This window comes from Colletotrichum fioriniae, assembly GCF_027942845.1.
Source record: "Colletotrichum fioriniae strain IMI 355084 chromosome Unknown scaffold_1, whole genome shotgun sequence".
NCBI lineage: Eukaryota > Fungi > Ascomycota > Sordariomycetes > Glomerellales > Glomerellaceae > Colletotrichum > Colletotrichum fioriniae.
The window spans coordinates 5,097,815-5,112,184 of NW_027076837.1; the positions used below are offsets into that span (position 1 = coordinate 5,097,815).

The window sequence follows — 14,370 nt, forward strand, 5'->3', positions numbered from 1 at the left end:
AACTCCAAATGCTATTAGAAGAGATTCGTAAGGCTCGAAAGTGAAAGCGAGATACCGCAACGGGGAAAGAAACAAGCTACAAGATCCTTCAGATCTCGCCAGTGTTCGCGCCGCCCGACATCTCAACGTCGCCATTGGAAGCCTCATCCTTGACCTCAAGCTTGGCGACATCAGCGGCAGGAGCGTCTTCGCCATCAGCGGCCTCCTCATTCTCGGAAGCAGCCTTCTCGGGAGCAGCAGCGGCAGCAGCAGCAGCAGCAGGCTTCTTGGTCTTGGCAGGAGTCTTACGCTTGGCGGGGGTAGCCTTCTTCTTGACAGGCGTCTCGGGCTCGGCCTCCTCGTCGGCGTTCTCGTCGCTCTCGGTGGTCTTGGCGGCGGCCTTGGGAGTAGCAGCGGCCTTCTTCTTGACGGGCGACTCGACGACGAGCTTCTCCTCGCCGTCCGAGTTCAGGTTGGCGTCAGCAGCGGCAGCGAGCTCGTCGGCGTCGTCAGAGCTAGTAGTAGCAGCGGCGGCGGGGGCGGCCTTTCTCTTGGACGGGGTGGCGATCTTGCGCTTGGCGGGGCTGCTGGCGGCGCTGTCGCTGGACTGGGCGGGGAGATCGGAGAAGAGTTTCTTCTTGATGCCGCTCCAGGCGTTGGAGGCGGAGCGCGGGTTGGTCATGCCGCAGGCCGCGGCGAGCTTGGCGTAGTCAACCTGCAGGATGAAAATTGAGTTAGCGGTGTCCAATACGTGAGGCAAACGGTGAAGGTGTTAAATGAGGGTAGATCTTACCTCGGGAGCGCTCTTCAAGGAGCTCCAAGCGTGCTTGAGAATTTCGAGCTCGCGATCGGTGAGGACGGACTTGGCGGCAGTAGCAGCCTCGGAGGAAGAGCCGGCGGAAGACATGATGAATGAGTCTTGATGAGAGTGTGATGAGAATTGGATCGTCTGTGATGAGAGGCGAAGAGTTGCAATTAAGTATGCAAGAATGTACAACACTGAAGGTTGCGATTGTGCCGAAGAATGAGGGAGGAGGAGTGGGCGGATAGAAGTATGAATCCTGGAAGAAGAGGAATGAGATGGATGTAGAAGAATGAAATCTGCAGACCAGCGGGTGAGAAGAGATCCTTTTTATGGGAGGACCTGTGGCAGATGGGCTGCAGATGTTGGAAGGTAGTGAGAGGGCGGGAGAAGTCAAAGGCAAGTACGAGAATGAGATCGAGAGCGCTGTGGCAGACAATGTGGGAACGAGGATGGGCGAGATAGTGAGCGAGTTCCAAGTGACAGGGAATTATTCACTCATATTATTGGGTGAACATTCTATTCTGAACAAGAAAGAACGATCGTCCGGCCGTTCTCAACGGCAAGAAGCAGGTGAATACCAAAGAAGACTTTCAAGGCAACAGCGGACCATAGGCAGATAAGGCAAGTCGGCTAAGATACTATAACAATATTTCCGTGAACACGAGCTTGAAACATTTATTGAGGGGTAATCACTTCTGTATTTTGAGGGTGCCTCACTGACATTGGACTCTATTATGTTTATCTGCTTCAGTATCGCACGCGGCTGCCTCACACCAGGCAGGAGGAGAAATTTCGCACAAGGCCACAAAGCAATCTCACTCGGTTTCTCTGCTGATCATTCATGTCTGACTCGAAGGTTTCACTTAATTTCCCTCGTTTTCTGCTGTCCCATCAGTTCTTTCTTCATTCCATAAACTGTACAAGCCTATGACTTGACTGACCTTTTGAAGAGTCACGAGGCACGCCGCTATAAACGGACATCAAATATCGACAGTCAAAGCCAACGGACTTAAAAAATCTCACCGGAATAATTCGAGGGTTTGGAGTTTACTTGTATTAGCTACTGCTCACTTGCTAATTCCTGCAATACTTGCCAGTAACCCCTCCCTCCACCTAAAATTATATGCCACCACACCTATCAGTCCGGAAATTACAACCCATGTCGCCTTCCTCACAAATGCGACCGCACCCTTTCTGATGATGATATGAAGCTTTTCGTGGTATGCATCATGATCATTGACATGGGGAAACGGAACATCTGGAATAGGCTTCCCCAAGAAGCCACACAATGGTTCCCACCCGTCCCTCAGGTTATAGTTGAGCAACCGATCAGGGGGTGTCTCTCTCCGAATAGTCGCGTAGTGGGTTCGATACCCATCCCGAGCCTTCTCGAGGACTTCCTTCTTTGTATCTGCACCAAAGGTGTACTTCAACCACGTAAAGGTGATATCGTCAATCTCGGCCACATACTTGGCTCGTAACCACGACAAGAATCGCCAGACGGGGTTGAAGGCGACGGTCACGATACTCTCGTCGAAGCTCTTGTACCAGGCCTCGATATCACGCTCGACGAGGACTACCTTTGACTCAGGGTACGCTGCCACCAGCTCGGGTCCGAAGAAGTTGGCTGGCATGTCCCAAACGGCTCCGCAGTGGCCGAGGAGTTGGTCGAATTCTGTGCGGCCAAACGGTTGCTGGCCTGGCTGGGGGGTTTTCTTCGCGTGCATGCCCTCCATCCACATTTCGACTTCGCAAATGTTTGCGACCATGGCGAATCCATGGTAGACGTCGTTGTAACCGAGAATCATTAGTGCTCGCTGCATAGCTGGATCTTGTTAGAATGATCGATCCAAAAGCCTGGGCCTACTTGGAAGTGACTTACACGACGTCCCGGTCTTAGACATTCCCAGAGCCAAGACCTCAAGAGGTACGACGCGCTTGCATTGCCGCCTATCAATGGTAAAGTCCGGCTTGAAAAGTTCCGGATGCTTCTCTTTCTCACTTTGCATTTGAGACATCATGGACTGGTCTTATGTAGTAGTAAAGTTCGTAATGCACCGATGAGAGTAAGGTATGATAGACAATAGCTAGACATGATTGCCGAAGAAAGCTTATAGATAAGGAAGAAAATGCTTTCGTGTCTTTGGGAGCCAGCCAAAGAAAACTTCTGATCGGCAATCCCACATGCACTTTCTCAAGACGAAACTGGCGTTGGTTGTGAATTGATGACCCTGGTTCCAACGACATCCTTCAACCCCGGCTTATCACATTGAATCGTATCATATACACCGATGGCAGGCATCCGGTGGCTCCGGAGAAGAGCCATTGTCTCCGCGGCTAGGATCCGGCACTCTAGTGCCTTGGCTCCGCATATCGGCCAACGTGCTGCCTCCGATGGGCCAAGATCCCATCTCGCGGCCGAACTTTGATGCACGAATAAGGGAGCATATGCGATTCGTAGACTAGCGTCACCGTTGAAAATACCAGTAGAACTAGACATGAAGACGTTCAGGCACTTGATCCTGATGATCAACGTAGCATACGTCCAAGCGAGATATCGAAACACTAAGTGGGTTCGAGATCCTAGTGCTACCCGCACTTCGCGCAACGGATGCTGCCTGTATGCTCTATGTCGAGGATGTCCATCTTTTAGAGAGTGATCTTACAGACACGGGTCCGTAGTTGAAGCATAGGTATAAGCCTATTCTCGTATATTGAGATACCTTGTTCTTTGTATCAACTTTAGACTGCGAATTCGGATTGGAGGTCCATCGTAAACTTGAAGTCATTCTCATATTTAGCTAGCCGGCATGTAGGAGAGACCCCGAAGGAAATGATGAGAGTGGCCCAAGACTCGGATGTTGTGTAAAATCGCAAGACATTCTTGGCTGCAATTCATTACCAACTGGACAACATGTTTACTGGAGACCTTGCCCCTTGCAAGGCGAAAATGCATATGCAGTGGGCTACATCCTTGCATGAGAACCAACGAAGTGATCAAGTGATCCACAACATCTTTGATGAACATGAGAGCCTCCATTGGGAAACATTTCCGAGAAGAGTCGTTGTTGGAAAACGATGCTAAATGGGATAGCCACCGAGACATGGTTCAATGTCTGATTAATCTCAGATGTTGGAACCAACTGTTCTTTATAATGTCGATCATTGTTCCACACCCAATATTTTTCAAGATTTACAGTATCCCACTCAATGAATGCACTTTTAACGAGTTCACAGTTGCTTGCGTCCATCATCTCTCGCTCACCTTCCTGAGACCCTCAATATTTCGAGATTTCCGCCATGGAGACTGCCGCACATGTTTTCTACATGGCTGAGCCTCCTGTCGGTGAAGCTCGATTCGCAGCTAGGACAGTCAGCATCGATATGATAGCTGCAGGTGTCTTGACGACTGTCATCTCCTTGTTGGCTGTTTTCCTTCAAGTATTTACGAGACTACACGTCGCAAAACGGAGTCTAGGCGTTGACGATTGTAAGTTGAATAATTACGGATACTTGTATCCCGGGACCCGGTGATCCGAGAGACCTACTAACACTTAGGAAACAGACTTGATTATCACTTCCATGATCATGAGCATGGCCTTCTTGGCCACAGGAATGAAGAGTAAGTCTGCACTCGTTCCTGTCATCTTGGCTGCTCTTTTTCTCACCGACTTAGTGATCGATCTTGGCGTTGGATCGCATTTCTGGCAGGAGACTTATGCCGATTATAATCCCGGATTTCTCATTGTAAATTGACGATTGCCCAATAATCCTTACCTTACTTTAAGTAGGATATGAGCCATCGAGTTCGAAGTAGGATTCTGCGCAAGGTATTTTCTCGGAAAGCTGACTTCAATTGGCAATAGTACGGCACATGTACGACTATGACGTATTCTCTCAGTGTCGTACTGGCGAAACTATCCCTCCTGTTTCTCTACCTGCGGCTGTCTCCCGATCGAAACTTTCGGATTTTAGTCATAAGTCTCATCGGAATTGTCATCGTTTATTCTGTGGCCTACCAACTGCTAAGCATCTTCGGTTGTCGCCCTAATTACGCATCATGGGACGCAGAGGCACTACAGACTGCCCGATGCGTCGACAAAGAGACTATCTATATGATCCTCAGCATCGCAAACATCATTATGGACGTCGTAATCCTTCTGCTTCCGTTGAAGATTGTTATTCCACTTCAGATGGCTCGGAGGCAGAAGGTTTCTGTCATTCTATTGTTCGCCACCGGCGCATTGTCAGACCCCTACTTTCCTTCCATCTATCCTATTCCCTCAAAGCATCACTCTTGTCCTAACTGCTACGTAGTGTCTGTGCATCGGCGATCAAACGGACGATCATCCTTCCTCCATTGTTGAAGAGTGCGATTACAGCTGGGATGTAGCCGAACAGTTCAACTGGTCCTTCCTCGAAGCGAATGCCGGCATTGTGTGCGCCTCGGTCCCTGGATTGAAGCCCTTCTTTGTCCGATACCTGCCAAGCTTTATTTCTTCACGGATTACTAGATCTACGAATAAGAGCGGGAAAAGATCATTGCCGTACTCTACCGTCATCGAGAACAACAGGAAAAGAGGCAACATGCAATCCGAATCGTACGAATTACAGTCGCATAATGACCTTCCAGAAGAGAGTTCGGGAAAAGCAGAATGTAGCGATAACGAAGCTAACTTATGGTCTGGAAGGAGGTGTCGCAAGAATATTGTCAGCGAGCGGGAGACAATCATCGAATCCGAGTCGAATCAGCACCAAAGGTCTTGTAGCGGAATAGATTATGCAGCTGATGTGGTTGGCTCCAATGACATTGCGCCGGACTCATTTGCGAATAGAAACGACGGTCGAAAGACGCCGTCGACGGCCGCAAGGATTCAAGTCACCCACGAGACCACAGTTTCGTATGGTTCCCGAGCACAATAGCTAAGTATCTACTAGGTAGGAATAAAAGGATATTCCGCAACTACTTTGCAGCACTTGGTTGAGTCTCAGCATGCTTGCAATATCAAAAAAAAGCGTGGAGGCATAATCGAATGCTCCCATGAGTAAAGTAAGTGGCTACAAGGCGCCAGAGACTTTGAACCATCCGCACGAATTGTTATTTCTCACAACACAACATCAAGCACCGCCGAAACAAGCATTTACCTTTCACATTTACATGAGCAACAGAGTCACATCAAGTTCATTATCCTAAGCAGTCATGTCGCGGTCTGTGCGCTCTCTTGAACGAAGCAACACGATAAGTCACGCCATCTGCGCAACACTCGCTGAGGATGAACAGGCGAAACAACGGCCGCCCCTCCCAGCAACTCAGCGACTATCGTGAGATTGTCAACGCCCTGGTGGTCTAGCGGTATGATTCTTCCTTAGGGTCGTCATAAAACAAATCCACCTGGAAGAGGCCCCAGGTTCGAATCCTGGCCAGGGCCCTAACCCTCTTGCCTGATCTCCACTGACTCCGTAGTGGAGCTCAGGGTCCTTTTTGAAGTAGGACCGGTGGTTCTCTACCAAGGATACGGAAGGTTTGGGCTTGCCATGGGAAACTACGTATGGAGCACCCATTTATTTCTTGGCGTTGGCTGAAGATTCCGACACCTCGGGTGCTCCGTTATGTTGACTTCATCTATGCTAACTAGGGTAGACTGCGCCGAGTGGGTGGAGTAAGACAAAGTTGACTCAGAAAATAGGGACCAAGAAGCTGAGTATGTGCCCAGAGGGCATACGCTACTTACATAAAAAGAAAGGAACTGTCAAATATGCTTAATTGGACGCGTGAAATGTCACCTCAGATGGTACCTGACACAACTAATTCTATGCGTGCCGCGTGTTCAATTTTCATCCGAGCTGGGATGACCATTAGTAATTGTCTCACTGTTTTCGGTAGAGCCAAACTTGTGCGGAAGGTGGGAAATGCCTCAGATGAGGCTCACTGCTAGAGCATCTGCCTAGAAATCTACTGACCATACAAGAGCATGCGGATAGCGTTTATTACTTCATAATTACATTACTTTATAGGAATTTCGTAGTCCCATGGGATGAAAGACTAGCTGCCAAGAGCTGGTTCGGCTAGCCTCGACATCACACATGAGACGAAGCAAAATACATCCGGATAAATGGCATCAACATCTTGTAAGCATTAAGCGGTGAGTCATCTAGGCTAAGCTAGTCTACAGAAATCTATCAGGGTATCATCTCTATATTAATAGACCAATCTGGTTATGCAAATTTTGGGGCACTAAAGTGTTTTCTTCCAATCCCACTTAGTTGCCATGCCTCGCGAACATGCGATTGTAATGCTACCCAGCCCAAGGGTCACTCCTGCCCAGATCCAAGCGCTAACGTAGCCGACAGAGCGCACGAGTGCGCCGCCAACGGGAGAACCCAGCAACAGAGCAACAGACATCACGGCGTATGCCATGCCAAGTCTGGTTCCGATGTACTTCTTGTCCTCCGTGAGAAGAGAAAACGTAGCCGGTTGCAGAGAGAAAAAGGCTCCGCTGCTAGTTCCATAGAAGATGACCGTCACCAACAACGCAGGAGTGTGAGTGACTGCCGAGAGACAGAATGCCGAGATAGATAAGGCCGCTACTGCGACAATGAGCATGTTCATCCGACCGAGTTGAGCGGTGAATAAGATTGGTACGGTGCGGCCGACAATCGATGCGCCGTTGAGGATTGCAAGCAGGTACTTGTCGATCTCGGTGCTGACAGCATGCCTCGCCAAAGCGTATCCCGGAATGTAGACAAATGGAGTGTACATGCCAAGAAACACGAGGCAGCAGGCGCCTACGAACAGTAGGTATGGGGCGTCTTTGAAGGCAGTGCGGTCAATTAAGGGTCTTCTGAAGGCCGATGGTTTGGGCGGTTCCATGGTCACGATGGAAATGCTGAGAGTTGTGAGCGCGATCAGCGCCATGGTGCGCACAGTCCAGCGGAAGCCAATTTCTGGCTGGATCGATCTGAAGAGAATCGGCAATACAAGGCTATGAGAAGACGATGTTAGTACGGATGCCAGCCTTAGCCGGCGGGATACTTTCTGAGCCGGAGATTTTTGGTGAGGGACGACTTACCCGCCAACACCGCTTCCAGCTGCTGCAATACCGGTTGCCATGGGTAGCTTAGTAGTGAACCATGGCGATAAGATAGCAACTCCTAGCACAGCCAAACTTCCCTGTCCAACGCCGACACAAAGACCTTGTGTCAACAAGAGTTGCCAAAGATTGTGGCTGAGACTTTGGAGGATGGACCCGGTGACGATCAACGTGGTTCCCACCCAAAGGAGTTGCTTGGCGTATCCCAAATCAAAGATGGGGCCGGCAAAGAGACCCAGGAACACCATTAGGAAACTCTGCAACGAGCCAATTGTGGAAATAGCGAAAGAGCTGTGTTCCTTCAGGAGGTGACCCTCGTAGTAGACCTGGAAGGTACCAAAGCTGGCAACCAGTCCTGGAATATTGTTAGTTCAAAACGCGCTCATTGCTTGGCTTCATCCCTAAATTGATGCAGGCTATGCGGGAGCCGCGGGATCTCATTTGCCAAAAAAATGGCAGTGCACATGGCCCAGAATCATTGTATGGGCGGAGAGTCCGGCTTATGACTTACCCCATGTGTTGAAATAAATGAAAAACGAGCCAAGAACTTGCATCCAGGCTTTCAAGCCTCCATTCGGGGGACCCGTCGGCTTAGTGGGCGATGGCGGCGGTGACTTGAACTCATCAATACCATCGCTACCGCTCTCTTCGTCGAGCTTCTGCATTGGGTCTTCGCCCGGCCCGTAGGGCTTTTCTTTATCGGATGTGTACTCCATGGCTCTCTCAATACGAATAGGTTGGGTAGTATCGACCGCGGTTATTGCTAGCGCTGCAGGCGGCGGTGATGCAACTACCGGGATGGTACGTCGTGCGGTCCTTTCCTCGATTGGTGGATTTGGTTGCGGCTGTGGCGTTGGTCGTACTGATTCGTTGTCAAGGCCGGCTTGATTAACAGAGCGAGAGATCATCCAGCGACGACGACGAAATGAATGAATTAACGATAGGTAAAGAGCTTGCTCAGCAAGCCTTTCTGACATCTATCCAGTTCTCCCACCTGAGCAAAAGAACGAGCCAAGATGGAAAATTAGCCTTCCATTTTGTTTAAGTACAATAGACGGAGTCCTCCACGGACCCCCTCAAAAAGCCGCCTGGGCCTCGCCGCAGCTCGGGTTGCGCCGCCCGCGGTCGCAGGCCACGTTACAGAGACCAGATGGACCTCCAAGTATGTCGTTGTTGCGATGACTTGGGGGAAAGTATAGCGGTAACCTTACCGTTTCCAGGTGGGATGTAAATAACCTGAGGCGAGGGGCCGCGAGTAAAATAAGGTGCAAGTCAGGCACAGTGGCCCTGGCTGTTATTGTTCGGGAAACTTCCAACGTCTCGGAGACCAGACAAGTCTTGACGCGGTCTGAAGAGTCAGAAAGCTTGAGGATTATGGAGGTTCGAGGCCCAATGAGGAAGTCGGATCGGCCAGGGCGGTTAGGGATCAACGTTGCAGGCTGCGGGAGACGGAAAACAAAAAGTGTCAGAGTAGTCTATTACTGAACATTTCACTCGTAGAATAATACCTCGCAAGCTACACATCGATTTTGGCATTTATGAGGCGGACTGTCCTAGGTAGAAGTGTCCGCAGCGAGGGGGGGCTTCATCATGTCACATTGCGAGAATCCTCCAACGTCTCGGACCTCCTCTGGAATCTGCGAATGCCAACGGCTTTGAGGCATTTGAACCTCGTCGAAACCTCGGAGTAGTGGAGTTGATGATTGATAATTCTTGTGCGATTTTGGTTAGGTTACACTGGGCGGTGAATGAGAAAATGCTTCTTTGAGTCTTTCTGAGCTGTTCGGCCATAGTCCGTCGTTTGGTAGCGGGTCTTATCAGCTTTTTTGGCGTCGTCGTCTGCTATCTGAACGCCGAACTGTAGACAAAATCAGTTCGGGGCTCCTCTTCATAGATAAAAAGATGCCGAGGCCCTCCTTATGTACGTCTTGGCGCGGTGATCGAAAATCGGGGACTGAATTTTCAAGAAAGCTGACTTAGCAGTTTATTAGCTAAGAGCCTGAGAAACAAACCGCGAAATCCCGCTAGTTGCCGCCCTAGTTGCCGCCCTAGTTGCCGCACACCGGTGGGATGAAGAAAACATGAAATGTCTGCCATTTGCATGACAGCCGGAAAAACCGTCGGCGTGGGGGGAGTCTCAGGATGATGACGTGTTTATTCAGGGAAACTACGGAGTATCCCACATTCCAGGCCTGTAACCTGATGTTGGTTCAACTTGGTTCAAGCATTGTCCTCGGATCGGTTCCGCGCTTTCTGCAGTGCCAGTTCCGAGCCGACGGAACGTGGTGGTCGTCGGGACTCGGAATGGGGTCGCGCTGCAATTGTCTGGAGATCAATGTGGCAGGTCGCAGTAAGGCCGCAGCAACTCCAAATAAAGTTGCAGATTGTGTGCTGAAGAAGCACAACCTAATAATGCTGGGGGTCTTTATCGCGCTATCAAAAGCCGATACATATTCCTCGGTCTCTTCGGCTCTTCGGTTTCGGTTACGAGTCCCCTGAATAAGTAAGCGATTGAATCGACGCCCAGCGTCACGTTGGGGGCGAACGATAAATGACAACGTATCCGTAATTCGCACAGAGGAAAGCGACGATATGTGGACACGATGTGATAGATTATCTGCATATCGCAGCTCCATGTGCATCGTAACGGAAGCCAACAAGGGACTTTAGATCACCATGCCCATCCCAATTGGCTGATGATGATCAATCACATTGCGAGAGGTGTGCGCATACTAAAAGTTGGTTTTTGTCTATCCGTAAATTGAGCTATCAGGGGTCTCTCTAAGAAGAATTTCGTTTGCCCTTTTTGGGCGTTCGCTCCAGTAAATCCGGTAATGGTACATCATCTTGTCTAAAAACAAAAACATCATCGTCGCAGAAAACTTGCTTCTCACACCCGTTACTGAGTCAGGTACGACAGGTAATCCTTCCACCCTTCTCCTCCGAGACCGACGTAGCCAATGTACATGTCGGGTCTGACGACAACGGTGAAGTCGTCATCGTCCTTCGCCCACTCGGCTGAGAAGGACGTTTCTGGCGACGAAGAATCTTCACTCACAGCGGTCGTACGAGGAGTCTCCGCATTGTGGGGAGCGACGGTGAAGAGTCTGGTCAAATCCTGGAGACCATCTCCCAGGGCGGGACCATTCGATTGTCGTCCAATCTTCAGCACCAAGTGCTTGCCATACTTGCCAGCGACTAGATCATACAAGCGCTTCGGCTCTTCTCCGGATGCTGGCGTCAGGAAGACATCCGGACAGCGCCGGCCGGCGGTCCAGATGCCCTGGCTGGGGGCCTCTTGGATCAGGGGGGAGCCAGTGCCATCGTAAGACACGCCCATGCCTAAGGTAGTTGGTGAAAAAGATTAGCCGAAGATTCTTGCCGCTACGGAGTAGTGTACCTATGCTTGAATGCTGCTAGGTTTCGGGAGCGTGGAGAAACGTGGAGTGGAGGGATTGTCGCATGGGAGGGTGGTCTAGGATTCTGGAAGGACTTCCCGAATCTGCAGTGGTCTCCATGTCCCATCCATGAAGGGGGCCAGATACTCAAACAGAGTTTAGGAGAACAGCAGCGCAGCCCTAAGAGGACTCCGGCTCGGGGACTTAGAAGGGGGGGAAGCTAGGAAAATACAGCGCAATAAACATGCAAGACAAGCTTACCTGTGATGTACCCAGCGTTTTTCTCGATTGTGGAGACGTATTCCTTTGCCGTTCGAACTGTGTCTCTGACAAGCTTCGCTGCAACATCGATAACGCCCTGAGCAACGGTGCGCCGCTCAATGTCGTAGCTCCTAATCAGCTTATCAGCCGCGTCAGGGCTGAGCTTGTCGTTTGTGATGGCTTGTGCCAGCCTCCATGATAGCGCAAACGAGTCGGCAATACCGGTGTTGAGGCCTTGGCCACCGTTCACCGAGTGAACGTGCGCTGCGTCACCTGCCAGGATGATGCGGCCGCCTCCGTTCTGAGAAACGAATGTCGACGCAATGCGCTCCTTGACTGCATGCAATGTCAGCTATCGTCATGTAATAACTTGGGATGGCACGCTGCGAGGGCGGGCTATGCCGCCGGCTCGATGCACCAGGGTGCCGCTTACCATCAAACGTGCTGAACCACTCCGTCTTCTTGAAGTCCACTCGGTGAGGAGCCATGTGCTCGCGGATGGAGTTCTCGGCCTTCTCCTGCGTGATCTCGCCATCAAGCAGGATGTAGAATCTGGCCATGCCACGCTCTCGCGGGATCCACGAGACTCGGCTCTGGCCATTAAGCTGAAACGTAATGATCTCGGAGCACACGGGGAACGACGTGTCAATGAATGTGTCCAAAACGGCCCAGACCATCTCAGGCTTGGTCCCGGTGAAGGTGATTCCCAGCGTGTTGCGGACTGTGGAGCGAGCGCCATCGGCTCCCACCGCATACTTGCTGCGGATCACTCGCCCCTTGTTAGTTGTCGTCACCACGCCGTTCTTGTCCTCTGAGATAGAAGTGACGACTTCGCCAAAGCAGACTGGCGTTTTGAGTCTCTCTGCAAGAACCTTCTCGACAGCGGGCTGACCAATCATCAGGAAGTTTTTGCGGAAACAGTGCTCAAGACCAGTCCACCATTGGCTCTGGCGAGACTTGAATTCACCATCCGCAAAGGTTGAGCTCGCTGCGATATGTTAGTTTTTGCGTTTTTATCAAATTAGGAAGGTGACTTAGAGCCTACTGTTGCAGGTGATGCCTTGCGGGATAAGGTCGTCAAGGATGCCAACGACTTCAAGAGCCTGTTGGGTGCGAGCGTTGAGCGCATCGGCTCTGCCCAAATCAAGAGGTGCGTTCTTGCTATCTTTTTTGCGTGTTAATAATGAAGCTCAACTCGAAGGAGTTGTTTTTGCCAACGTACCAATAATGCATACCTTCACACCAAGCTGCTCTGCGAGGTAGCCGGTGAGAAGACCAGTCGGTCCGCCTGCGCTCTCGAGTCAGATTTTACCGTTTACTCGTATGGATATGTCGACAGGAATACTCACCGCCGATGATAGCCAGATCGACCTCGGTCTCAAGAGTCTCGCGAGGAATAGAGCCCATGATTACTGAGTGAGTGTTACTTGCGCGCGGTGTCAAAAGAGATTGTGAGAATGAATGACAATGAGGTTGAAGTTGATGCAGTGGTGTTGGTCGCAAGGGTTCAGCTCCGTGTAAGTCGTCAATGTCCAAGATAAGTATAGTTATTGGTAGGATTGCCCGAGTGCGATGGGTTCGGAAGAAAAAAGTCTGAAATGCAGGTCGAACGACTACCGATTACTAAATCGATCGGATCAGGGGCAAAGGTATCGTCTTACGCGGAACCAGCAGATATTGTTCGATGGGTGGCTTACTTGATATCTGACATCAAGGGACCAAGGCCCAGTCCGGGACTACTTACGGTCGACGGCCGAAGAGTGCGCCGTGCCTTGAGCCGAGCCCCCTCCGGTGTGACCGATGCTCGAAGCAATACCGCGGATAATCGTCTGATATCGGAGCGCGCCGGGGTTCTTCCTGACCTGGAATCGAATGCTACGCATCGACCACACATGACTGTGGATGCACTCCGCAAAGAGCAATCGACCTTACAAACCTGAATGTTGTTCCGACGATCTTAATGTGACATGCCACGACATGCCAATGTAGTAATGCAGCTGCAATCCCGGCTATCTGGCTAGACCTGCCCAAGTGAGGAATCTGCGCCGTGGTACTCACAATCTTTCGCCATGCCATCCTGGACATCGTGTTCCGGTCCAGAAAGCCGATCGGGTAAGGCGCGTTTTTGCTCTTCTCGGGGCTCCCCTGTCCCCACAGCCGCGGGAGGATCCTGCCGGTGCGGAATCTGGCCCCCTACTAGTCGGGGTCTGCGACTATGTTCAACGGTTCAGCCATCCATCTGCCGCGGCTTAACCTGGGATGAACCAGACTGTCAATAGACTAGCCTGACGTTGGTGGCTCGATTCTTTGTCCGTTTTCGCACAAGTGGTTCCCTCCCCACACTGGTACGCCTCCCATAGGATCCAAACCAGGATCTATTCACCTTCCCTTGACGACTCCCGCGCGGCTGCAACTTAGATCTTGCAGTGGCCAGTGGCCACACACTTGATTCCTCTTTTGAGTCTTCAGCCGGCTATGTCAGGCAGGTGCCCACCGTGACGTGGGTCGTTTAGCTGTCAGCCCTTCAAACTTGGTCCATGTCCGATGGAGCGCATGAGTTTCCTGATCCTGATGGGGCCGTTCCTGGGTAGTGGGGTGGCGGCACTGACTCGATCGACGATTGAAGCCGGATGAAGATTAGGAAAAACAATCAAGAGTGTAGAGAAAAAAAGAAAGAAAAGAAGGTCATGCATGGTATGACATTCGTTGACAGGGCTGGGATGCCGGGTGCATTCTGATTCCGTGGGCAATCCTTACCATCTTGCCATCCTTCTAGATGTTTTGCTATTGACCCCTAGTGGCGACATTGAATGTCGAACAACCACGGGAATTGTGG

The 14,370-nt window shown here is 50.9% G+C and overlaps 4 protein-coding genes and 1 non-coding gene across 5 annotated transcripts; 1 reads left to right on the forward strand and 4 right to left on the reverse strand.

The window, feature by feature from the left end:
• Positions 1-88: 88 nt before the first annotated feature.
• Positions 89-886, reverse strand: N0V96_001288 (uncharacterized protein; the record flags this gene model as incomplete). The annotated part of the gene is made up of 2 exons (XM_053192067.1): positions 89-694; positions 773-886. 2 exons carry the CDS (start codon positions 884-886, stop codon positions 89-91), a joined length of 720 nt encoding a protein of 239 aa, XP_053050675.1.
• A 965-nt stretch (positions 887-1,851) lies between these two features.
• Positions 1,852-2,793, reverse strand: N0V96_001289 (uncharacterized protein; the record flags this gene model as incomplete). Its single annotated transcript, XM_053192066.2, has 2 exons — positions 1,852-2,609; positions 2,787-2,793. 2 exons carry the CDS (start codon positions 2,791-2,793, stop codon positions 1,852-1,854), a joined length of 765 nt encoding a protein of 254 aa, XP_053050674.2.
• A 3,327-nt stretch (positions 2,794-6,120) lies between these two features.
• Positions 6,121-6,213, forward strand: N0V96_001290. The gene has a single exon. It is a non-coding gene; the product is annotated as a tRNA-Pro (tRNA).
• A 1,637-nt stretch (positions 6,214-7,850) lies between these two features.
• N0V96_001291 (uncharacterized protein) lies at positions 7,851-8,591 on the reverse strand (the record flags this gene model as incomplete). The annotated part of the gene is made up of 2 exons (XM_053192065.2): positions 7,851-8,230; positions 8,387-8,591. 2 exons carry the CDS (start codon positions 8,589-8,591, stop codon positions 7,851-7,853), a joined length of 585 nt encoding a protein of 194 aa, XP_053050673.2.
• Positions 8,592-10,774: 2,183 nt separating this feature from the next.
• On the reverse strand, positions 10,775-12,941 carry N0V96_001292 (uncharacterized protein; the record flags this gene model as incomplete). The annotated part of the gene is made up of 6 exons (XM_065756197.1): positions 10,775-11,217; positions 11,535-11,870; positions 11,968-12,522; positions 12,580-12,699; positions 12,757-12,822; positions 12,884-12,941. The coding sequence occupies 6 exons, from the start codon at positions 12,939-12,941 to the stop codon at positions 10,775-10,777; spliced, it is 1,578 nt and encodes a 525-aa protein (XP_065615437.1).
• Between the last annotated feature and the right edge of the window lie 1,429 nt (positions 12,942-14,370).